The 26,735-nt window shown below is 42.6% G+C and overlaps 1 protein-coding gene across 1 annotated transcript; it reads left to right on the forward strand.

Annotated features, from left to right (window-relative positions):
- The first annotated feature begins 5,774 nt into the window (after positions 1–5,774).
- Gpr83 (G protein-coupled receptor 83) lies at positions 5,775–18,962 on the forward strand. The gene is made up of 4 exons (XM_003468541.5): positions 5,775–7,517; positions 11,772–11,897; positions 14,335–14,468; positions 16,313–18,962. Exons 1-4 carry the CDS (start codon positions 7,134–7,136, stop codon positions 16,935–16,937), a joined length of 1,269 nt encoding a protein of 422 aa, XP_003468589.1. The 5' UTR covers positions 5,775–7,133; the 3' UTR covers positions 16,938–18,962.
- The last annotated feature ends 7,773 nt before the right edge of the window (positions 18,963–26,735 follow it).

Here is a 26,735-nt window from a genome sequence, read left to right on the forward strand (position 1 = left end):
TAGGGCACATAATGAGTTCAAGGCCAGCCTGACCTACACAGTGAGATGCTGTCTCAAAGAAAGGAAAAAAAAAAAAAAATGGAAAAACCAATAAATTCTTGTGAGGATTGAGGAACAGGAAAGGGAACCTTCTACACTGTAAGTGGAAATATAAACATAGCCATTGTGGAAATTAGTAGAGAGGTTGCTCAAAAAACAAAATAGAGCTACCATTTGGTCCAGCTATACTATACTTCAGTATAGTCCTTAAAAACGCATACATTTATTGTCTTGTTTTTATTGTTTCTATTCTATTCTGCTCTGTTTGATTTTTACTATGTCCAAAGTTACCTGCAGCTAGTTTGAGGACATCAAAAGGCATTAATGTAACTCTTGTTGATCTTATAATGTTTTGAGGCCTGTATATCTTACACTGGTTTGCTTTGATTGGTTTTATTCTGTTTTATCCTCTTTAAAATAAAAAAGCATACTATAGAGATACCTATATATTCATGTTTATTGCAGCACAATTCACAGAATAGCCTAGATATTCATCAAAAAATGAATGAATAAAGATGTGGTATATATTTTTATATATGTTATATATATCATGGAACATTACTTACCCATAAGGAATAAAGTCATGTCATTTGCCGAGAAATGGGTGAAACCATTTTGCTAAATGAAATAAGCAGACTCAGAAAGTCAAATATTACATATTCTGTCTTATATGAGGACTCTAAGCAAAGGAAAAAAGAAAAACGATCTGAAAACTGAAGGGAGACTAGGAGGGGGTTGGGGGAGAGGGGAAGAAAGGAAGAGGGCTAGGGGTGGTCAAAGTATGTTATATTCAGTATGAATATGCCAAAATGAAACTAATATGCACTAATAAAAATACTGATGGTTTTTTAAAAACTGAAAATAGAATTTTTATTTAGCAATTAAAATTCTAGGTATAGAATAAATGAAGTGTTCATTTCCCATATGCAATTTAAATTAGATTTTATTACTCTACCCTTGACTTCAGGCTTTTATGAAGTCCTTAAGTAACATTTGGAATACTCTAACTGGTAGGTAAGGTCTGACTTTTATACTCCCATTCTACATATGTACTGCACTATGGACAGTTTTCCTCTGACAGCTTGATTGTCGTGCTTCAAACACCACAACATGTCCCATTCTGCAAGCAGAATTTCAACTTTAATTGCTAAAATTTGTCTTTCTTATAGCACAATTTATACAAGTCATTTTAAAACTGATATAAAAAAGGGAAACTTTTTCAGAAGTTTAAAATTGATACCTTTAAGCAGTAATTAAAAAAAAACCCAAACCTCAAAGCATTTTTTAAGAGTGTGTCAATGTCAGCTACTGTTTATAGCCTTTGGGAATCAGTTGCAGACCTGATGATGCTTTCTAGAAATAGCTTTAATAAAAGCTTTACTTTGTATTGTTGTTAAAAATAAATAAATAAAATAAAAATATAATCTTTAACCATAATTTCTCCTTCTGTGATGCTCTATTACTCAGTGGTTTAAACATCACAGTTAATTATCCTCTTTCACATTCTAAGGACTTGGTTTGAAAGAAAGCACACAGCAGAGATAATAAGGAAAAAAATAGCTCAATAGCAAACACATAGAATTAGAGCTGGTGCTAAGATATGTGATTCAATTTACAGAATTATGAAAAATCTCTTTCAAAACATCAATCCCGTGGCTCTACCCACTAGAGAAGCTCTGTCTTTACTCCTGTTCTGAAGAAAAAAATGTTCATTTTAAGTGGATAATCAACAACAGAACCAGAAAATAGTTATTTTCACAGAAGGTAAGTTTTACATATAGAAGATGGAAGAAGCTTATGTAATTTTAAATGATTAGATATACCCCAGGATCCTAGTAGATAAATAAAGTAATATTCAGAGAAAATTTTACATCCTGGATTGTCTGTGATTCCAGATCTCTACCACAATTGTGCTCATGTGCCCTTTCTGGATCCTGGGCTAGGTCATAGGAGGAACATTAAAGTAATTTGTGGCCTGGGGGACATGACAATTTAGTGAAAAAGACAGTCCTGTGGCAGGCAATGAAACCATGAAAAGGAAGTGCAGTATCAGAGAATGGTTCACATACAGGGACACTGTTAAAACAATAGATTGAAGGAACCTAACCTTGCTCGCCCAGGGATTCTGGCAGCCAAGAAGATCAGTGTCTTCACAGGAAAGCGACCTTTGAACTGGGTCTTAAAAAAAAAACAGTTTTTCTGGTCCTGGAATGGCAGAGATGATGGTAGTGGGTGAGAAACAGTACCTTCAAATAAATAGCACCATGTAATTGGTGAGGTGTGAGATGGCTCCAAGATTCTCACCCCAAGTAAACAGGAAGAGAAATATAAGGAGGAGGATAGAATGGACTATAATGAGCTTAGTTTGGAGCTTGCTGAACTTTAAATATGCCGTTATTCCAGATGAGAACATCTGGTCAATGGTGAATATATAATGCAGATCCAGAGCTTTAAACAGTGAATATGGACCATGGTTTTGGTGCTTTCCGCAGAGGCAGTAAATAGAGCTACAGATCTTGGAGTTACTGATGAGTGATGGATGGTTAAACTTACGGAGGTAGCTGGGATCACTTGGGGGAATCATTTGATTCAAGAGGACCAGGTTATGTCAGGTGGCATACTGGAAACTACCTAGACATCCTATGGTATAGCTAACATTATGGTTTACATGGATTGGCACAGCCTAAGACCTAAGCCATCATTTACAAAACTTTCCATGTAGAAGTGTGAAGTAAATTCAAGCAACTTAAAATTTGATTTGGGATCACAAGCTATAAATTGGACTTAAATATACCTTTCAGTTATTTTTACTCTGTGGGTCCAACCTACCAGAACTTGGAGAGCAATTCCTGGCTTAGCCTGTCCATATACTTTGCATTTTTATTTAAGTATATCTTATCAGGTATATTTGTTTCCTTTTAATCCAAGTATGCTGACATGACTGCAATTAAAACAAACAAATGAACAAACAAACAAATGCTGATTCACTCATAGGCACTCCAGTCTAATGTTCAGTTGCACTGTGCTGATGGCATTCTCTTCCCTTGTATCATTGAGATTGATGCTAAAGGGAATTATGGGTGTGGTGAGGTTTTAATTCAAGTACAACCTTTATAGAAAACAATAGTGAATTAAATGAGCATTGTTTGTGGTATCAGAAAAATTGGTGTAATGAGGCTTATCAGAAACATCTTTTTTGAAGGCCTCTGTATATTCTATAATTCTTTGTCTCATTTTTATTAAAACATTTATGGAATGATTTAATGTCTTTTTTTTTTTCTCTTCAAAACCATCTTCAAAAGCCAGGCATGGTGATGCATACCTGCAATGCCAGCACTTGGGAGGCTGAGGCTGGAGGACTGCAGTGAGTTTGAGACTAGCCTGGGATACAAAGTGAGTTCAAGGCCAGCCTAAACCACAGAGTGAAACCCTACCTCATAAAAGACTATACAATGAAATGAAACAGACAACAACAAAAAAACATCTAAGAAGTCAGGTGTTGTATGCCTATAATCCCATCACTCAGGAGGCTGAGGTAAGAGGATTGCCACAAGTTTCAGGCTTGCCTAGGCTACATAGTGAGACCCTGTCTTAAAAAAAAAAAAAAAAATATATATATATATATATATATGAATCAACACTAAACTCTGTACTTTGATATGTTTAATATCTTATTGGAGATATAGACATCTAATTACTATTTAACACATACTAACTATACGTAGTGTACTTGGTTTTATTCAGAATGTATAAAAGGAGTTGGTTCGTTTTGCAGCAGCAGTTGTGTCTTCTTGTAATTGCTTAGCGATGATAATACACAGCATCTGTGGAAAGAATTTCTAATAACCTAGCCTTAGAGTGGCTATTTTTGCTTCATTAAAGACTGGATTGTCTGAGAAGTTCAGGATAAGCTGGGGCATCAGTGCTGGGCTGGGGATTCAGGATGCCTGGCATGAATGCAGAGCTGAATCCATAGGGAAGAGAAAAGAAAGTGATTCTAGGTTTCCTGCTTCCCTTAGATAGTTTCAAAACCCCTTCCTCTTTATAGCACTTGCTGTGGGCCATCTTCAGCCTCTTGTGTTTATTGTGAGTGCCTGCTGGAAGGCCAAAAGCTCAAGAGAATTAATGCATTCTGGGAGAAGCCTTCAACCGATGCCTAACAGGGGTCCACGTGTAGATGTCACAGGGTCCTCACCCACTTATTTGGAGAACAGGTGTCCATGCTTGATACTGGCGTTTCAACTGCAGTGAAGCTGGAGTCCCCCACACTGGCAGCCAGCTAGATAACAAGCTCTTCATTGGCCACCTTCCCTTCATTTTTTCACTTCTCCCCTCCCTCACTGATGTTTTTCTTCTCTTCCTAAATAAACCTATGTACTAGAATCTGTCCTGTGATGTGCTTCAAAGAAAAGCTGAGAACTAAAGTACCTCAGCCCTTCTTTCAAAGAGAAAGTTTCAGGCACCATGCATGAAAGTTCTCCTATCTCCAGGGTGGGTAGGATGAGTAAGCAATCAAACTGAAGTCACTAGTTTAGGTGGCCCAGGTTAACAATATGTCCGTACACAGCACCACTTAGGGTACCTGGAAGAGACTTTAGGAAAGGTGCTGCCAACCTTTGGTCTTTGTGCTTGATGCACACTGCAACTCTTCTACTGGGATGCTTTTTCTTGAGACTGGCAAAATTCTACTGATAGGATTCTGCTTTCTAAACTGTCATCCTATTCCAGCCTTGCCTGTATGAGATGGTCTTGATGGAACAAGTCTATTCAAGCTCTTGAGTTATGGATTTGGTCCTGTAGTCGAATACAGGAATTGTATTTGCCTTCTGGGGTCAGTCATATAATCTGCTCTTCCAGTTACACAGTCCTGTGGGAAGTGCCTCATCCATCAGAAGAACTGAAGATCATCTACTCACCATCTTCTCCAGACACAGTGGCTTGAGGGTGAATGTGACGTCAGAAAGTGGAGATAAGAGTGGATTTCTCTGAACTTGTAGATAAATTAGGGAGAAAGGTTAAATGCTCTGGGAGAAATTGATATCCAAAGATCTTTTAATGCTTTTGTGTTTGACACACCAAACTAAATTTCATAATTGTCTTTTATTCTGCCCTCCGACCTCAGACCCCCTTTCTTGTTCTCCTGCCAGCACCTTGGCTCAGGTCCCCCCCCCTCTACTCTTAGATCACTTAAACAACTTTCATTCCTATTTCAAGCCATGGTCTCTCCATTCTCCACTGATATGCCAAGCTGTTCTGCCTGAAATGCAAGCCTAATCGTGTCGGTCTTTTCTTGACACCCTTCCATGCATTCCTGTTGTCCCTGGGAAATTGTTCAAATTGTTGGCATGACCTATGAGGCCCTCAGTTTTAGGTCCCTGTAAAACTCTCCAAGCTCTCTTCACTCACTTTGTATAATAACCTGCTCATGTGCATGTCTGTGAGTAGACCATGACTCCTTTCCAGTGGAGTTCTCCGTATTCTTCCCCCTTCCTCTTCCTCCACCTCCTCTTCCTCCTTCTCCTCTGTGACCTGTCTCCTGCTGTCTGTCAGGACTGAGATGAGGTATTACTCTGATGAGACTTTCCTGATTCTCCAACCTGCATAGTGCACCTTGTATTTTACTATGGTGGCACTTATCAGGCCACTTTCTGATTGTTTATCAACAAGAGTTTGGCCTATCTAGTTGGAGTTCAAAGAGGATGCAAAAGCTGATGCCTAATGCTCCCAGAAATGTCCCAAACAGAGAGATGTCTAGAGCTTCCATTTGAGGCTGAGAGAGGAAAGAGGACTTCGGTGAGATAGGGGACTGTTCTCCATAGTTTAGGTTGGGCAAAAGTGCAGGCTTTTTCCTGGGACCAAGTGCACAGCATCAAAAGAACCTGAGCTTGAGTTCTATATTTGGGTATCAACCCAAAGGCATTGCTCAGCCAAGACAGATGAGACACTAGAGTCTAACTAGGACCTCAGAATGGAGAGTTAAGGGTATAGCTACAAGTAGTCAACAAATTTCTGGTGGGAGAACTACACGGGGGTCTCTAAACACCTTGCTTAGAGAAAGGGAAAAGGAAGGCGGTAAACCACTGCCAGAACTTGTGCAAGATCTCACAATTACAAAGTGGGTTTAGACTCCGAATCCAGAGCACAAAGTCTTAACGAAAAGGTCAGGCAAGTGGATGGCAAGGGAATGGGGACTGAGACAGACTTCACAGTAGGAGTGAAGACAAATGAACCGAATTTAAGGTTTCTTGGAGAAGTAGGTGGGGTCTGAAAAGCAGCGTGGCTCATAACACCCCCTACAGGTACAACTTCCCACTCCTCTTGGCAGGGAACTCACTGTCTCCCAAGGGGGGGGGGCACAGCTAACCTCATATTCTCTGATTCTTCCAATCCATCAGGACAACTATTCTAAACAGTTCCCTTGCAAAATAAATCTCCCCGCGTCGTGTTCCTGGGGACTGTCAAAGAGTAGTAACTCGAATTTCGTCTCTATTTCATTGCTCGCCTTGTTCCCGGATCCACTAGGGTGCCTTTATCCACCTCAACCTGAAACTGCACCGTGTTACAGCTGAGGTACTAACAAACAGAGCTGAACCTTCTCCCTGACAGAGTACACTCAGCCCGAGCTAGGGTTGTAGCTGGCCCCACTTATTCGCAACTCGCCTCCCTGGGTGCTTTTGCCCACAAGCTTCCTTTAGCCGAGGCTCAGCAGAAGCCGAGAGAATGTGTGCTTGAGAAGCAGCCGCGCGGCACCGCCCGAGTGGGAGTGGGAGTGGGCTGGACGTGGGCACCGCAGCCGCGCAGCCTGGCACGGGGCGCCCAGCCAGGCTTGTCAGCCCCAGCGCGTCACCGTCGCCCCAAGAGACGCTGCGCTGCCCAATAGGCAAAGGCCCTCGCTAGCACCGGGTGGGAGCAGAGCTATAAAAGTGCAGAAAGAATCCCGAGCGAGCAAGAGAGCGAGTGAATGCACGCGGGGCTCCGCGGTCCGGACGCCAAGGCGCGACCGCCTGGGCGCCTCGCTCCCCGCGCCGGACCGTGCGCACCGAGCCCGGCGCGGACCTCGGGACCTTGCGCTGCCGGGCCTGGGCCCCGGCACAATGGTCCCTCCCTGCTTGCTGCTCCTCCTCCTCCACTCGGCGAGAGCCACGGAGATCCCCGAGGGCCAGGCAGAGGAGCAGAGCCTGGAGGCGGCCCTGGGGGTCCCCAACGCCTCCCGCTTCTTCTGGAACAACTACACCTTCTCCGACTGGCAGAACTTCGTGGGTCGGAGGCGCTACGGGGCGGAGTCGCAGAAGCCCACGGTGAAAGCTCTGCTCATCGTGGCTTACTCCTTCATCATCATCTTCTCGCTCTTCGGCAACGTCCTGGTCTGTCATGTCATCTTCAAGAACCAGCGAATGCACTCGGCCACCAGCCTGTTCATCGTCAACCTGGCGGTGGCGGACATCATGATCACACTGCTCAACACGCCCTTCACTTTGGTAAGGGCTCTGCCCAGGCCTGCTGTGTCCTCTCTCAAATACTCCGGTACTCTCCTCCCCAGCCTGAGTGCTCCTGCCCCATCTCCCATCCCCACTGAAATCTCTTTTCTCTGCTGTTATTCATCTATTTCTCATCCCTCAGTTGTCTCCTGTTTTTCTTACTCTGTCTGATGCCTGTTTCTCTCCTCTCTTCTCCTTTTCTTCTTGTAACTCTTTTGGCAGCCCCTCGGCCCCTGTACTATCCCTCATCCCTTCCCTGCCTTTACCCTTCTTTACTGACCTTACTTTTTAAAACCAGAGCTTCTACACGCTTATGGCACTGGGTCAGTGATTTGAGAATCTGCAGCCCCTTATGCGTGCTTGACTATCTGCTGGTTAATCTCACTGGACATGGGCTTTTTCAATTACCAAGCAATAGCTCTGAAATGTTAGCAGAGATTATTAGGCCACCAAAGCTCACATAAGTGCAGCCTATGAAATTCCTTTCCCCACCCATACCGGGTGCCACTTTGTGTTACTACTGAAATAGCAAACAACTGCTAATCAGTTAGGGAGCCTAAGTGCCTTTTCCCAGACTGCTTATTTACATTGCATTTCTCTTCTATGGTTTGACAATGAGGCTGTATATATGAGGTCAATGCTGGGGAGCACCGAGAATGTGGTGGACTTGGGCAGCAGAGCTGGGGCAGGTCCAGGGCACTGCACACTGGTGGTGGATGGCTTCCTCCCCAGCCCCTGGCTGCCCATTACTGGTGCCATTTCTGTCCTTCTGTGACCCAGGAGTGCAGTACTCATGCATGAACTGGAACTGTGAGGATAGTGATTGAGCAATCATAACGCTGTTGTACAGCATGTTTCTATAACCTGAGTTACATTTTCCAGTGTATTGAGTGACTTTATTGTTATTTGAGTTACTACAAAAGCAGATTCTGAATTTCCCTCTTGTCTCTACATCTCTGTTTTTCTGCCCAACACACACACACACACACACACACACACACAGAGAGAGAGAGAGAGAGAGAGAGAGAGAGAGAGAGAGAGAGAGAGAGAGAATGAAAAGTCCTGCAAGTCCATCTGCCTGCCTGTGTTGATGTCTTTCTAAGCCTTACATCTTCCAAGTACCCTTACATTCTTTCTCCATTCTCTTTTATGAGAACATTAATCACATTCTGCAGATAAGGAAACTAAGGCACAGAGAGGTTCAATCCCTTGTCCAAGGCTGCCTGACCAGTAACAGGCAGAAATGGGATGCAAACTGCATTCCCTAAGTCAGGTGCAGTGGTCTGTCCAGCAGACACTCATGGAAGTGGAGGACTTTCTGGCCCGTGTTCAGCTTCCATTGCTCTAGATCATGGATTTTTCCTATTCTCTTTCTACCTTATATGTAGCCTACTGGGGGCCACTCTGAATTGTCTAGGCACTAACCAAGGACAAAGAGGCTTCTAAATCATATCTGCTCTGCTCCCTTGATGCATGAGAAAGATTTCTGGCTGTCCTTGGCTCCTTCTTTGATTTCTGACCTGAGAATGGACAGTGCTGAGGTGGGGCAAGGCCACCCAGGGTGAGAACCAGAAGGTCCCTAGGCATGGCCTCGGTGCCTCTTCCCAGAGTCAGCCTGTGGGGACCTGCCCCAGACACAAGAGGATTGAGGAGGCCACAGATTGGGTTTCAATTAGCTATAGTTGATAGCTGAAAACCCTGCTCCAGAGGATTTCTCACAAGAGAGGATGTCAAGGTCCTGAAAACTCAGCACATACTCCTCCATTCTCCCAGCAAGAGTCAAAGAAGCTTGGCTTTGAACCTGACCCGTGGAACTGCCCAATCCAAACTCTTTTTAGAGTTTACAAAGTGCTGGCCATGGCGGGAAGGGGTGCAGGGGATGGCCTTCTAATCCCTCAGCCTTGCTCAGCACAGGCTCTGAAGTGGGCTAAGACATCTACTTTAGCTGTCTGGCAACAGTGCCCTATGTCTCTGGTCTCCCTTCCCAGCTACTTCACACACTGCAAATGAAATCCAGTTCTGATCACTGAAAAAACAGCAAACAAGAGACATATGTAGAACATAGTAGAACCTGCAGGAGAAAGCCTTTTATTTTGACTCCCCAAGTCCCATGACAGAGTCAAAAGAGACTTTGCAAAGACCCTAGCATTTCAGTGAGGCCTGAATGAATAGCAATTTCTCAGGTTGAGATGAATGCTCAGTGTAGCCAAGGGGCGGTTATAAACAAAGGCAAGGAGGTCTCCAAGTTCACAATGTGTTGAAGAAACATTCTGTTTCTCAGTTTGGCTGAAATAGAGACAGAGGCACATAAGTGAAGGAGGCACAAGATGGGCCAGCCAGAGAGGCCAGGGCCGGGTCTGCATGGCCCGGATGGTCCTGAGGCATCTGAGAGCAGGATGATGTTCAGAAGAAAGCTGGCAACAATCTGATGTTTTGGTTAGGAAACACATTGCCAGCAGTGTGAAGGCTGAATTACAAGAACTCATAACTGGAGAAGAGGGAAAGCTGCTAGGCGGCTGTAACAGGGCCATGGCCTTGAGACTGAAGAAGAGGGAATAGGTTTGAAATCTATTTGAGGTTTGGATTTGATCATTGTCAGGAGAGATGCAGGCATGGCTGAAAACTCCTCACTCTTTAATGTCTGAACTGTTCAAAAAACCCTTAACTGACTCCTCGCTGAACCTCCCCCACACGGGAGAAGTAAAGCCTGTGATCCCACGTCCTTGGTTCATGATCCTAGCTAGGCTTTCTCTGGCCCTGGGGTTTCTGATGTAGCATCAGTGCTTTTTGTTCCAGTGTCCACATGCGCAAACCGTTCCTCTCTCAAATGTACCCTGTGTTGTCACAGTGGCGGTTTACAGGGTCACTTCTTTAGTAGGTATTCTATCTTGTCTGATTTTCATGAGAACCCTGTGGAAATGTGACCCTGTTTTACAGATGAAGATAGGGAGGCTCAGAGGGCTTATGTGCCCTGCCTATGGTGACAAAGTAACTGGCAAAAACTTGGCTGTAGATCTCTGCATCATACTCTTTCTATTGGGATGACTTTCCTTGTTTCTCTCTGTATCTTCCCTCTTTCCCCTGCCAACTCCCACTCCATCCACTGATCCATTGTCCTCTGTCTGGGCCTCCATAGGGTATTGCCCACTTTCCTTCTTTTAGTCAAGTTATCTGGGTGCTTCTCAGCCTGGGTTGGAAAGCCCTTGATCAGAATCAGGCCTTATGCCTCCCAAGCATGACATATTACTCATAACCATTCAAATACTAAACAGTGCAAGATGATGCAGAGGAGGATTAACATGGTTCCTGGGCCCCAGCTCTCTCCATTCTGACCCACACCTCTTCTCTTAATTACTTTTCTTTCATTGCTGAGACATAATACCCAACACCTACAAGTGAAGGGAGGAAAGGTTTATTTATTTCACAGTTTATTGAGGTTTCAGTTCATAATCAGCTGGCTGCGTTGCAGAGGAACAACAGTTCTTGCTGGTGAAGACAGCAATAACAGAGAGAGAGAGAGAGAGAGAGAGAGAGAGAGAGAGAGAGAGAGAGAGAGAGAAACCTTTTGGTCCCTTAGTCCCTTATATTATATGCAGGCTACCCACCCTAGGGTGGCTATAGTACCCTTAACCCCAGTATTGCACTATGAATCACATACTCTAGATCCTGCTACCTCCTTCCCTCAAAAAAAAAAAAAAACAAACAAACAAACAAACCAAAAAACATCTAAAACTGCATGAGGTTTTGGGGGGAGATCTACACCCAAACCAAAACACCTCTCTAAACCCCTGCATCTCCTTCCAAGACTAAAAGTTGCAATATTGGCTTAACCTAGACTTCCCTACACAGCCCATACAGTGTATTGTGATTTTTCAGATATGTCTCCTCAATAGACTGAAATATCTGGGGCCAAAAAGGAATTTTATTACACATAAAATGCCTACTACTGATTTGTAGTAATGGCCTTCTAACAATTTACCAGATTTTTTTTCACCTTTTTCAGACTTTATACTAAGCCTATTTGAAGTGATTTCATTTTTTCAAATAAGGAAGCTGAGGTTCAGAGTGGTTATATATTGTCTAAGGTTGCACAGTAATAAACTATTACAGTGAGGAGATCTGACTCCAAACAAAGCCCATGACTCTCTGAATCTCTTCTGACACCTGATGGTCTTAAAAGCATGGTCAGGGTGTGTTTCACTGAGGGTTGGAAGTGGGTGTCAAAAGTCCTAACCTCTGTTTGCTGGTCTCCAGGTCCGTTTTGTGAACAGCACGTGGGTGTTCGGGAAAGGCATGTGCCACGTAAGCCGCTTTGCCCAGTACTGTTCCCTGCATGTCTCAGCGTTGACACTGACAGCCATCGCTGTGGACCGCCACCAGGTGAAGACAACTGTGCTCAACACTTTCTTTCCCCCTCTGGCCTTGTTTTCATGGAGTCTGTGGGAAACACTCTCAAGATAGTGTCTTAGCCCAGTTTTCAGTGAGTGCACTTGTATTCTTATTGATTGTTATGAACACATAGTTTGGGGATATGAAACCCTTTGTCCTGCTTGTTGCAAAAAGCTATTTCCAATTGGTTGTCCGAATGAAGACTCACTGATGGCATTTTTCTGCTCAGAAGTTGACCGACTTGTTTTTGAGAAGCAAACCTGGAAAATCACAGATGAAGAGTGCAGGAAATAATTTTAGGTCAGAGATAAAGCTGTTGAGTTGAAGACAGTTCACTGTCCCAGACTTTTGAGAAGTAAAACGTCAGGATGTCCAGATGGCAGGACCAAGCACCAAGGGGGATAGTGGTACTGAGGGGAGGCCATCAGAAGCACATGGGTGGATATGGTGGTGGGAGCCCAAAGAGGACCCAAGGGTGACCATCTTGGAAAGGGGGTGGCTCCATGCGAGGTGCTTTACCCATGCTCTCAACTTACCTGTATGTTATACTTAGACTATGCTAAATCAAGGAGAAGAGGTCAGAAAAGTGCACGCATGGCTTTCCCAAGATCACATGACTGTGAGTGATTAAGTTAGAATTAGTAATTAGGATCTGTCTGACTCCGAGCTCATGCAGTGATCACTAGATTACACTGCTCTGAGAAGACTTAAAGGAACTTGTAAGACCAGTATCACTGGGGCAACTAGGACAAAGTGCGATGGGATTTATCCTGAGTAGCACCAAGAGGTACAACAAGCACCAAGGGATAGGAGACTAAAAGATGCAGACACAAATGTATTGTTCAATATGAAGAGTAATTTTCTAATAGAAATATCCAAAGATGCAAAACTACTTGTGAGGTAGCAAACTTCATCGCCACCTGTAGCTATAAGTTTGGATGACAACTTGATAAGAATATTTTTGAAGTGATTCATGCATATGATAAACTATTGGACTAGATAAACTTTGTGATTGCTTTAGATCTAAAATAATTTTTTTGTAAAACTCAACTATATATATTGTAGGTACTGTAGGGGAAAGTGTGAAGATCTGAAAATTAAAGTTTGCTTTTTCTGTATCTCCTCTAATTCAATAAGAGCTCTGAGTTAGTTTTACCTAACCTACTCTTAACTCAGTTTAGCACAGCTAATTGAGAGTAGACCCCCCCCCAAAAAAAAGAGAGTAGACCCAAGGAGCTAGGAGTGGGTCTGCTGATCGATGTTGTACACATTGACTGTGTCATTGTGACATATACTCAAAGGTAGAGCCTGGACCCAAAGCTAGTGGAGTTCCTGAGCAGTGTTTGGGGGTCTCTGGCCTAGGCTGCCACTTTCCCTCACAGCTTGAGCACAAAAGTAGAAAGCATGGGGCTAGGAATTTAGCTCAGTGGTGTAGGTGCCTGCCTGGTAAGTGTGAGGTCATGAGTTCAATCCCTGGTACAAAAAAAAGAAGAAAAAAAGTAGGAAGGACAGGGATGGCAAAGAGTGTAATGGAGAGGTGTTGAATAGCTTCTGAAGTCTCCACACATCCTCCCATAAGACTGAAAATCCTGGGAGGAAACAATCCTGAGGACACATCCAGAATGTCACCTGAGGCAGGTAGCACAAACTGTTTTCTCACACCTTGGACTCACCTACCCTCCAATTCTTCCTTCCTTCCTTCCTTCCTTCCTTCCTTCCTTCCTTCCTTCCTTCCTTTCTCTCTCTCTCTCTCTGTCTTTCTTTCAAGAAGTAATAACTTTCATCTTACAATGAAGATATTCTAAAATTCCCAGGTCTTTATTTAAGCTTGTCAGAAGAACTGATTGACATACAGTAACAGTTCCAAGATGCATTTCAGTCTGAAGCCAGAAACATTGGCTTTATTATAGGCATGGGAGAGCTGGGTCCTATGCAATTTTAGCAACAGCTTTCAAATATGGCACTATGAGCTTCCAAATACGTCTCAATGCTGCTTTCCGTGATACGTGAACAGAGAGTTTGTTTTTCATGTCCACTGGCCTCAGACTTTTTCCAAGTTCTTCAGAGACGCAGGGCTGTGGAGTTACAGGAAGGTGAGATCTCGAGGAGGTGGGGGCTGAGTATGAGCTTGTCCTCAGCCCGCTTTGCCTGTGGGAGCCACACAGGCAGTCCCCCAGCCCCTCCCACTGCAGCAAGAGGCCTGTGAATGGCCAGGACTCTGAATGCAGATGACATCCTGTCCTCTTTTCTACCCTGGAGGCAGGCTGTGTCTGAGGCATGACTCCTAGCACCCTGGGGCTCAACAATGAACAGAAAGGATTTTAACTTTATAAATATGACCTGCCTTGTGTGCAAATGAGCCGTGTCATCTGGGTTCTTTTTCGCTTCAGTCTTCCTCAACTAATGATGCAATTTGCTTATTTTCCAGGTCATTATGCATCCACTGAAACCCCGGATCTCAATCACAAAGGGTGTCATCTACATCGCTGTGATCTGGATCATGGCTGCATTCTTTTCACTCCCTCATGCGATCTGCCAGAAATTGTTTACCTTCAAGTACAGGTGAGAGGAATTTGTAAGAGCCCGGGACTCAGAGGAACTTGCCCCATCCCCGCCTTTTCTCAGCTGACCGGGACCCTGGCAGAGGATGGCGGGAGTGCTGTGTGGATCCATGAGTCTCAGGGTTATGAGTACCCGCCTCGCAGTCCCCTTACCCTTCTCCCATTCTGCTGAGCCCTAATTCATGCTCAGTATCTGCACTTTTCTGGTCTTTTTCTCTTTTCTTCTCAACAATTTCTGTTTCCTCATTCTTTCCAGTTTGTCTGCAAGGACAGGGTGACTTCTGCCACCAGGGGGCATGTGCTCGCACAGACTAAGATGGGAGTCAAAATGAGCACGGTTTAAATTCTCACCTGACTTAGAAATAAAATGCATAGGTATGTTTGTGCTGGAGGGAGGATTCTCCACCTCCCCTACTCCTCATTCAGGTTTCTTTATCATGTGTTCTCACAAAATGAGGATCTCCTTTATTCAAACACTTGTCTTTTAAACAGGCCAGATCACTAATGTCTGAATCGCTCTAGACTGTAAGTTTAGAAAGAGTTGGCTGTACTTTAGATTTGCTACTTCAGTGTTTCCAGCACCTGGGTTACTTTCTCTATGTATCAAGCGTAAACCTGCATTTACTGAATGAGGAAAGCAAGGAAGAATTGTAGAGTGATTTTAAACATTTTACAGTTGTTTTAGGTGACTTCTTTACAAACCAGTCCTGCCATAAACACAGGTATACATGAAAGTGGTTTATTAAGACTACAAGCCCAGGACTGATGGGTGAGGGGAGGGCAGGATGAGGAGGGGCAGAGACCACCCAGGGTTGGATTTTGGGCTAGCACAGGGGCTTTGGAACAATCTGCTAAACAAAGTTTGGACAAAGGAACCAAGCTTTCACATTTCATGTTAGTCAATCATCTGCTCCAGGCACTCCTGGGCACTTCTGTCTCTAGGTAAATTTATGGGAAGGGTAGTAGTTCTAAGAATCTGCAAGATTTCAGGTGCCAGCTGCTTCTTGCTGCGTGGGCTGGAGTTGGGGACTGGCACTATGACTGGTGAGGGATCCCTGGGGCTGTAGGGCAGTACACTGCCAGGGTCTGCTGTGGTCACAATGTGATGTGTTCCAGCACATACTCCTGTGACAAAAGCAGGGTTAGGAGAAACAGGTTCTGCAGGCTGATGTCAACTAGCTTATAAAAACCTCCTCCATGAATGCTAGGATGTTGGAAGGAAACACACACCCAGGCCTCCAACATCCAGTCTCTCTGTCTGCATGTACCCATGGAACACCTTTTTTTCCTAACAGAAGCAAAGGGTCTTCACTCATCTTTTGGTAGTGATGGTTAGCAATACATGAAGACCAAGGTACATCCCATATGAAATAGATCCTTACTAACAAGTGGCTGAAGGGGCCAAACACTTAGCTCAGTGGCATAAATGCCTGCCTGGCAAGCATGATGTCATGAGTTCAATCCCTGGTACAAAAAAATAAAAAGAAGAAGAAGAAGTAGCTGAAGGGATAGGAAGTTAGTATCATGGGGAAGTCTAAGATTGCCTCAAGGATGAGTCTTATTTGTTCACTACTGTTATATTCATTCAACAAATATCTATTGGATCTCTACTGTGGGCAGGAACCATTCAAGAGCAAGAGGATGCAGAGAGGTTTGAGTGTCTTCCTTATCTTTCCTAGACTTGTATGATCAGATTATTAGGCTGCAGCATCAAATGTGCAGTACGAAACAGATACGCCCAGAGCCCAAGGGAGGGAGAGGCCACTGCTTCCTGGGATGAATCTTTTCCACACACATATTTCTTCCCTGTCCCACTCTGTTTCTCTCCCTCCTGCCTCCCCTCAGTGAGGACATTGTGCGTTCCTTGTGCCTACCAGACTTTCCTGAGCCTGCTGACCTTTTTTGGAAGTACTTGGACCTGGCTACCTTCATCCTGCTTTATATCCTTCCTCTTCTGATCATCTCTGTTGCCTACACCCGTGTGGCCAAGAAGCTGTGGCTGTGCAACACAATTGGCGATGTGACCACAGAGCAGTACCTTGCCCTGCGGCGCAAGAAGAAGAAGACCATTAAGATGCTGATGCTGGTGGTGGTCCTCTTTGCCTTCTGCTGGTTCCCTCTCAACTGCTATGTCCTCCTCCTGTCCAGCAAGGTCATCCACACTAACAATGCTCTCTACTTTGCCTTCCACTGGTTTGCTATGAGTAGCACCTGCTACAACCCTTTTATTTACTGCTGGCTGAATGAGAACTTCAGGGTTGAGCTGAAGGCATTACTGAGCATGTGCCAAAGATCCCTCAAGCCTCCAGAGGACAGGCCACCCTCCCCAGCCCCTACCTTCAGGGTGGCTTGGACAGGAAAGAGCAATGGCCAGAGGACTGTGCCAACCAGTAAGCTCTTTCCTTCCTCTCAACTCCAGTCTGGAAAGACAGACCTGTCATCTGTGGAGCCCATTGTGGCAGTGAGTTAGAGAAGGTTGCAAAGAGGCAGCCAGAGAGATCTGACTCTGGCTGAGATCAGAAAATGACCTGTCCTCTAACACAGGATCCGTACAGTGCTGCAGACAAGTCCCTGCAGAGGTGGTAGGACTCTTGATTCCCTGGGGAAATGCCCAACCTCCCAGCTTCATTTTCTGTGAAAACTAAAAGTTAGCACCTATCAACAAGCATCAGCGGTATCTCTTAGTTAAGAGATGCCGTGAACTACAGCACCTTGAATCTTTGCGCAAGACAACCAAGCACAACCCCCATTCCAATGGGAGTAGATACAGTCAACTGCCTCCAGCTTCTGCACGACAGTCTTCAGCTTTTCCTACCACTGACTGAGCATTCACAGAGGAAAACTGAGTCACTTTGAGTATGGTCAACCCAAAAGGGCAAATTCTGCTGAAAACAGGTTCACTGTTCGGTAAGGTGTTAGCACAAAAAAAAGTAATTAAAATCACCCCCTTGTCTCATCGACTTGTGATAACTTCTTTTAACATCCTGTGGATAGATTTGCAGCTTCTTTCCGTGTGTGTGCACATTGTTTTTTAAAGTTCTAACCTACACTTTTCCATTTAAATTATAATGATCAGCAAGAAACAGAGGTGTAGCTGAGTACTTCTGAACCTTCTCCAAGGTACATTGTCTGCCATAAGTAGTAAGGAAGAGGTGAGAGAAGAACGGAGGATGAAGAGTATCACCAGACAGTCAGAACCTGCGCGTTTGTGGTGGCAGGGTCTGGCTGAAGTCCTTGCCTGCAGATGGAGGCTATCATGACAATCCAGGAAACAAGACTCAGCTGCAAGGTATAACTGCTGTTTTCCTGCAATTACACAAAAACAAGATGAGGTGGGACACTGTTCTGCTTTCACAGGAGATGAGGAAACAGGCTTTCCAGAAGGCTGGAAATAATTGTATTTAGGTTTCACATTCAGCCAAGCTGCCTAGAGAGGTCACTTCTCCACACTGTTGGTCTGAGGAATGAGATTTTTTTCACACCAATTCCCAGAAGAAGACTCACTATCAACATCACCTCAGCAATTCATGTGTCACTTCCAAAATATATGGGATCCTTAAAGAAGCCTTTTTTCTTCAGGGCCCACTTGCCAGAGAAATCTCATTCCACAGACCAAATGTTTTCATCACTTCCATCTGGTCCTGAGTGACTCACGGTGGTACCTAGAGAGACAGATGTGCCAGGCAGATCGGAGCTTAATTCCCCAGCTAGAACAGTTGCTGCTGTCATCCTGAGCTATTTCCCTTCTGGCCCTGGAGAGATCAGGAAAGCAAAGCAAAGCATGCTGAAGCATGCCTGAAAGCAGAGTAGCTGAGTAGGAAACTGAGGTTTGGGGGAGAAGGAGTTTGTACAGTATTCTTAGACCTCTTTGCTGTTACCTGAACCTGAACTTGGCTACACAGTTTGTTTCTCTTTAATAAACAATAGAAGTCACTTACACTAGTCTATTAGAGGCTATTAGAAAATTTTAAAAATAGGAAAAAAATTAAATTACCTACAAAACTATAAATTTAAAGTACCTACAAAACTATAAATTAAAAGAAATTACTCTCATAGGACAGCATTTTCTCAGTCCAAAGGGAATCCAAAATGAGGTCAAATGACTTATGTACCTATCTTTGTTGTCTTTGTGATGTCAAGAAGTAGATACTAGTTTCATCCTAACACTGCCTAGAAACTCTATAAACCAGAAGTGAGCCCAGGCAGCAGGAATGCTGAAAGTGTTTCCTGACCTGGGATTCATCGGGAAAGCGTCTCTCTCTCTACCATGAGTTTGTCTGCAAATACTGCCCGCTCACAGTGGAAACCTTTAGGTCTGGGACTGCAGCTGGTACTTACCTGCCACCTTCTCCATGCTCCCTGTGTAACTCAGAGCAAAAATGACGTGTAATTGTAAATGTGAAATTTGTAAAACCTAAGTTTTTCCAATGTTCTGTTAAAACATGCATTGTTAATTGTTCTATTCTCAATAAAAGATCTTTTTTGTGTGTGTGAACTGTGCCTGTTGGACTTGTGACGGTATCCCATTGATACTTTTAAGTTAGATTGGAATGGATTACTTTAAGGGGACACAGAGATCATCTACTAGAGCCTGAATTTCATTTTTTAAAAAAAATTTTATTTAAAAGGAAAAAGAGAAAAACACAAAACAAAACAAAGCGGTGTAAGGGTACAAGTAATACAGAACTACAAAAAAAAAAATAAGAAATCACCAGTTAATAGATTACATATTATCATCTTAGAGATAGTTGCTCAAATCACAGTATCAAACCATACAAAGTGGACATTCAAACAGTGAGACTGCAAACAGTTGTGTTCAATGATCCAACCAAAAACATTAATATAGTCAGCTATTTAACACCCCTAAACACACTTGCTGTTGTATCCTTTAGAGCTCTTTTTTTCCCTCTCTTTTTTACAACAAAATTTACACATTTTTTGTTTTATTACTCCTTAGTTCTTATTACTTTTTTGGGGGGGAGAGAATAAAGTCAAATATGGCAAAACAGAGCTGTCAGTCAAAACCAAGGATAGACATAGCACATGATGTAAAACAGAGTACAAGGTTATCAACAATGGTTATCAACGATGCCTCTTGTTTCCTTAAAAAGAATTGTCTATCTCATTAGATATTATAAAGCTGAACAAAACAGTAGAGAACAAGACCAATAAAACTTAAGCATTGTAAACATTACAGGACTTCCAAAGGAGACAATAGTCAAACCAGGATGGGCATCTTAGTGAATCTTATTGCCTTCAAAGTAGTTGCCTATACCCTCAAACTTGATACTATCATACAGAATGGAACAGAGTCTAATCAGTCAAAACAAGATAGTGGGAGTATTACAGGACTTCAAAACAAGTTAATAAGAAATCAAAAAAAGTTACTATTATATATCCTGCTAATTTTTTTAATTTTTCCCCTTAATTAAAACAAACATAAGAAATAACTAAATATTTTTTTTAAAGAATAAGGGAGAGACTGAGATAAAACAGGACATAACAATATAACAACACAGGTCAAAGCATGACTATTTCAGCAACCTAGTGCTTCACCACCAAATAACCCGACTTAATAGTAGTTACCATAGTGTCTGTCTTTTTCCTTGAGATATTTGAATAAAACTTCATATACTATAGCTTCAAATATTTCCATATCAAGAAGCCCAGAATATAGCCTTTCTAATTAATAAGTGAAAACTTTATAAGGCTTCAAGGCCACATAATGGGGAATCATGATTACCACATATTTTTATATATTTGAATCATTACTTACATTAGGGAGACTATTCGGTATTCACACATGCAGGATTGGTTTATTTCACTTATGAGTATGGTCTCAAGCTACGCCCATTTATTGATAAATATCTCAATGTGATCCTGCTTTATAGCTGAATAATACTCCATTGTATAGAAATACCACAACTTTTTTATCCATTCCTCAGTTGATGGACACTTGGGTTGTTTCCAAGATCTGGCGATTACAAATTGTGCTGCTATAAGCATAGGTGCACATATATCACTGTGGTATGAAGCTTTCAGTTCTTCGGGAATATGCCTAGAAGTGGAATAGCTGGAATAAATGGGACTTCCAATCCCAGCTTTTTGAGAAATCTCCAGACTGACCTCCACAAAGGCTGCACCAGTCTACACTCCCACCAACAGTGTAGGAGAGTTCCTTTTTCCCCACAGCCTCTCCAGCATTTGTTGTTGTTGGTTTTCTTGATCCTGGCCATTCTTTCAGGAGTGAGATGGTATCTCAGTGTGGTTTTAATTTGCATTTCTCTAATGACCAATGATGATGAACATTTTTTCATGTATTTATTTGCCATTTGCATTTCTTCATCTGAGAAGTGTGTATTCATCTCAGATGCCCATTTTTGGATTGGATCTTTGAATTTTGGGGGTCTGAGTTTTTTAAATTCTTTATATGTTTTAGACAAGAGTCCCTTGTCTGAGAGAGAGTTCACTAAATTCTTTTCCCAGTTTGTGGGTTTTCTTTTCACTATGCTAGAGATTTCTTTTGACATGCAGAAACTTTTTAATAAGAAGTGGTCCCAGTTATTGATTCTGGGAAGTATTTCCTGTGCGGTTTGAGTCCTGTTCATGAATTCTCTACCTACTCCTATGTCTCCAAGGTTTCTACCCAATTTGTCTTCCAATAGATTTAGTGTTTCTCTTTTAATATTCAGATCTTTGACCCGTTTAAATTTTAATTTAGTACATGGTGATAGACATGGGTCTAGCTTTAGTTTTCGGCAAATGGAGAGCCAGTTTTTCCAGCACCATTTATTAAAGAGACTGTCGTTCTTCCAGTGAACCTGCTTGTAGAGCCTGAATTTCAGATGAGGAATTTGAAGCATGAAGAGGGTAAATAACCAACTGAGAGACCTCCGATTCCTTATCCAGAGCCTTTCCCTCTGAATTTGCTGCCACATCCCCTCATTTGTAATGATGAATCTGTGCTGCATATTTGAACCCTGAGCTCCATCTATTCCTTGGCACCTCAGTAGGAAACAAAGCTGCCACTGGAGCCATTTGTCACTTGCAGTGTGTGGTGGTTTCTGCTGTACCAGGCCTGGGTTCCAGCATGTAAGCTGGGTGAGAGTCTTCACTGCATATCTAATGATGGTGATGCCATCTAGAGCATCTGTTAAAATCAGTTTTAAACAATTCACAAGCTGTTGTAAATAGAAATGATTTGCTGAGCCTTGAGGAAAATCTGAAAGAAAAATGAAAGGCAAATGAGACAAAAAGAACAAGATCCAGTGGCGCTCTCTGTGTGCAGCACTGTGCTAAATGCCTCTGAGCCCATTATCTCATTCTTCCTCACAGCAGTCCTGGGGCGGGGGACTGTTGTTTCTGCTTTTTAGATGAGGAAACTGAGGCTCAGCAGACTTAGAAGCCTTGCTAAAAATCATCCATCTAAATCCACTGAAAAAAACATCTTACCTTCTTAAAGATTCTGAGAAAGTGTGCAAAAAAGATTCTTACTATAAAAAAATCCAAGCTTCTTCAACTTTTTTTGACTGTGAGATTTTTGGGTTTTTTTGGATAAAACCTGTTATCTTCCTAAAATCCAGTACATGAATTACATATTTTGGACAACACTTGACTAGATGAGTCCCATAGGGGCTTGTGGCTCTGTAGTCAGTGAATCCAGTTCAGGCAGAAGCATGAGGCTGCCTTGTGATTTCAGTGCTCTTTAGAACTGTCTTCAAATAGTCTTCCCAGTTACTCCCACATGCTGGTTCCTATGTAACTGGCCATGGTAGGTTGTCAAGGCAAATATTCATCTTATAGTCAGCCTGGGCTTCAAAATCCTCAGATGGCATAGGCACAAATCAACTAAACCCTCATTGTTCCCAAGCTTCTCGTGATGTGACACTACAGCCTCTGGTGATGAGAACCCTTCAGGGTAGCTGAGACCAGGGAGGAATCTGAGAAGACTGGTGTGCTTGAGACATCCATGGGGAAATATCCTTTCCTTTCATTGTAGTCTGAAGAAGGCCAATGCTTGCTGCCAGCTTCCTGCTGCTGTGAAGGCTGATCATTAGCATTTTCCTTCAGAATCTCTGTATACCCATTCCTTGCCAGTTCTCTTTCATTTCAAGGGACACTTAGTGGAGGGGAAAAATAAGTAAATAAATGCAATGCTAACTGCATTTATAAAAACATAACAAAAAACCAGTAATATTTAATTTAATCTTAGAAAATCATGGGCCCAGTTGTGGGGAACCACACAGACGACTGTTCTTGATTCTCCTTGAAATGAAGAGCAACTATCTCCATTTTGGATAGACTTGGCCCTATCTCCATGTATTGATATGTACAGAGCTAGCTATTTCTTTGTCCCTTCAATTGACTTTAAGTGACGTAAATTGGGTTAGCTGAGGATCTGATGTATAGTCTTTGAAGCAAAGTGACCAGTCAGTGTTACCCTGTCCAGTGACTCACCAAATACGCAGCTGAACCAGGCAGGATGAAAAGCCGTGTTCCATGCTGTTGGTTGGGACTGAGCCTCAAGAAAGAGACTGTGACTTCCCAGGGCAAAACAAGATTGTACATCAGAACTGAAGCACTGACCCCAGATTATTAGATACTACCTCAGTTATGTTATGCAGATTGCTCTTTCCACATTTCTTGCCCCCTGCTTATAGCAGAGGTGCTCTAAGACCTCTTACCTAGCCCAGCTCACAGTAGTCATGACAGTCACATATTTCCTGCCACTCTCACTGTCATTCATCCCCGAGCAGAGCCACTCCCTCATGGAGATTAATAACACCTGGGAAGGGCTCTGGGTTGAGGCCTTTGTTCCAGTGACCACCATCTTGGCTGGACTTCAGAACCCTTGGCTCCCCACAACTGTATATATGTCTCAGTGTCTTTCTTCTTACTGTAGGTTGCAGTGGAAGTGGTAGATTGGAATTAACTCACTAGAATTCCAATAACTTCTCCATAGGATTAGAAATATAAACCTTCTTGGACTTCGAGGAGGATGGGAAAGGGTTTATTATACTCAAGTCATCTGCTTTCTGAGGTCTCATAAATCGCATTGGAGAAAATAAACTCTTTGCTGCTTCATGGAAATGAAGAGCTTGAGTTTAGCAGCTTTGCCTCTACTCATGTTTCTAGTACAGAAGGGATCCTGAATTCATACTGGTCCAAATTTTAGATGCTCAGCTAAAATATGAGGAAAGGAAAAGAGTCATGAACATGAGATTTAGCATATGTGTTATCACAGGCAGGGGAGAAGAGTACAAGTTTGTGTGAGTCTAAGTGGGGACCACAGTGTCAGATATAATTGTCCAAGTTTAAGCTTTTGTTTTGGGCAGTAAGATCATGGATGCTGATTATGTATTGTAAGTAACTAATCAAACTAGTAACCAAAAGAGTTTTATACATGGGCCAATGTTAAGAGTGCTAACAACTGAGGATGGTAATTAAGACAATGTTATATTCCTGTAGTCTATAAACAAATTAAAACAATAAATCATTAAAAATGGAGACCTAAAGATCCAAGCCTTTGCTTTTCTTCCCTGCACCTTTCCAATCAAGTCACATCTGCGTCTGTTTCTTAAAACATGCAAATAGAGTTCACTGCCACGACAACCAGGACATGACAATTATTTGTCCTTTTCAAAACAACCTTGCTTTTCTGGAATAAAACTTGCCTGTTTATTTCTTAGTTTTCTGTATCACAGTCTTTACTTTTTCCTCTGTTTTAGACTCTGACATGGGCACATCCATCATGTGTTCTGCCAATCCCTGTATGGCACCCTGCACCCCTGACCCCTGTGTGGCTCCGTGCTGGGCAGGTTGCCGCACTTGTAAGTGGCTATTCTCTTAGGACTTTTCTGCCATCTTTTCCAGGGTTAGAATTAGTTCAGTTTTATAGAACCCCATCTTCCTATTTTTTTGGATTACCCTCTTACTTTGAAAGACCATATCTTTCATGGTTTCCTGAGAAAAGGTTATAGAAACACATTTCTTTTGGGAAATGTCTGAAATGTGTGTACGCTAAACTCATAGTAATATGACAGGATATAGGATAATGGATTGAAAATAAATTTCTCTCCAAAAATTGAAGGTATTTGCATTATTTTTATATTACTGCCATAACAAATTATCACAATCAAAAATTGCTGAACAGTAGGTGATCAGAAGTCTGACACAGAAGGTGTGTTCCTTTCCATCAGCTCTGGGTAAGAACTGTTTCCTGGCCTCTGCAGCCTCCCAAGGCCATCCACATTCCCTGGCTCTTTCCCTCCGTCCTTCAGCTTTAGAACTAGCAGCACTGCATCTGAGTTTCTTTATAGTCACACTTTCCTCTATTTCTTTTGTCCTCCCCTTCACTTTTAGTTCACCTTTAGGACTTTTGTGACTGCTTTGCAACCCCCCACCCCATCCCACCCCGAGACAATCCAGGTTTATATCTCTATTTTAAAGTCAGCTGATCAGCAACCTTAAATCCATCTATAAATTTAATTCTCCTTTAGCTGGACATATTCACAGCTTCTAGTGATTAAAACGTAAACATCTTTGGAGAGGGCCATTATGTTATCAGAATTGCTCAGTTGACCTCTGTGGAGAAACTGGAGTCTTTTCTGATTTCTAGTCTTATTCAGATGACCTGAGACCATCTGTTTTAGGTTGAGGTCAAACTGGTGAGCTGAATCAGGAGGGATCACAAGCTCTGTACCTGTCAAGAATTAATGTTGATACCAGCTTTAGTGATTCTTTCTAGTATACAATGTTGCTTTCAGTATCTCCACAGGGAGGAGGCACTTCACTTGACACTACCCTATCAAAACTGTTCCCTAATTCAGTCACTTGTAAGTATTGCAACTCTGCACTTAAGCACTCAGGGCTTAAGCAGCAGTAGTCACTGGCCAGAGGAGAACCATGAAGCCATGCTCTTCCGTGAGCCAGAAGCAGTCACACTGGCTGGGAGAGAACCAAGAACCAAACCCCCAGGTGAGCTGGCAGCAGTTTCCAGCCAGAGGAGAACTTGGAAGTCCCACTGTGAGCCAGCTGACATGTGAGCCAGAAGAGAAGAGGCTCCCCAACAAGGAACCAGTTGATATGGAGGAACACAGGATGAGATGATAGCAACTCAAGTAAAGAAATAATGTAATGCTTATATTGTTTGATTGACTTTGCAGGCCTAAAGCTGGTAGTCTGAACAAGTATTTACAGGGTAACAATAAACTATATAGTAACTATTGTGAATTTCTTACTGTCTATACAAGACAGTAGGAATTGTTTCTAATTGTTTCTAATATTGTTTTATTTGGTTTTATTCTCTTTAAAATAAAAAAGTAAAAAGAAAAGAATTCAGGGTTTAATTACAGAAATAGACTTATCGATCCACAATGAGTGGGACATAGCCAAAATCTCATTTATTACTGGACTCCCCCATAAGGTTGGTGGAAATGTCAAATGATGTTTGCTTAGTCTCTTATGCTATGGAATACATGTACCTCATCCTATAGTGATTACCAGATTTTTATTGCTCTCAAACCCATGAGAGAAGATAACTAATTCCAGATTCCCATTTCCTGAAAAGTCTTCAGTCTACTCACTTAGTTACTTTTCTCTTATTGCTCTGACAAAATACTCAACACCCAAAGTTAAAAGGGGGACAGATTTATTTAGCTCACAGTTTGTGGTGGTTTCAGTCCATTATCAGCTGAATTCAGGGCAGGGTAGAGAAACAGTTACAGAGGGCAGAAGGTAATAAAAGCAAGTGAGGGACCACCACAGCTCTTTCTATATCTTGTATCTTATCCAGGGTTCTTAGGGAAGCTGGTACTCACACCCTTAATGCTAGTGTCTTTGATTTTAGTATTATACTATGAATCAATCCATCATCACATGCTCTAGGTACAGCCACCTGTAAAAATCCTCACCTATGACCACATGAGGCTTTGGAGGGACGTCTAAATACAGCTCATAAAATTAGACCTCTGGTACCCCCAAAACTCATGCATGTCCTTTTATACAAAAAGTATTTAGTACGTCTCCAAGAATTGCCTAAGTCCTAACAGTTTCAGCTCTGCTGAAAATTCTGAGTCCAAAGTCTCCTCTGCGAGTTAAGGCAAATTCTTATCTGCAAGCCCTTGTACAAATGAAAACAAAGCTAAGCTCTTTCAACATTCATTGGCATGAGACAGACATTTCTTTTCCAAAAGCTAAAAATGGGAATAGCAAGGAATGAGAAAAAAGCAAGACCAAAACACAGAAAAGCAAATGTTAAATTCCACTT

This window comes from Cavia porcellus, unplaced genomic scaffold, assembly GCF_034190915.1.
Source record: "Cavia porcellus strain 051 isolate PalLab524CR breed Dunkin Hartley unplaced genomic scaffold, mCavPor4.1 scaffold_9, whole genome shotgun sequence".
Taxonomy (NCBI): Eukaryota; Metazoa; Chordata; class Mammalia; order Rodentia; family Caviidae; genus Cavia; species Cavia porcellus.

What these genes read in the sequence shown, in the direction of transcription:
- Gpr83 (XM_003468541.5), top strand. Translation starts at nt 7,134, where the DNA reads ATGGTCCCTCCCTGCTTGCTGCTCCTCCTCCTCCACTCGGCGAGAGCC. An exon ending in TCAACACGCCCTTCACTTTG is followed by an intron (nt 7,518 to 11,771) that starts GTAAGGGCTCTG and finishes GCTGGTCTCCAG; the next exon opens with GTCCGTTTTGTGAACAGCAC. An exon ending in TCGCTGTGGACCGCCACCAG is followed by an intron (nt 11,898 to 14,334) that starts GTGAAGACAACT and finishes CTTATTTTCCAG; the next exon opens with GTCATTATGCATCCACTGAA.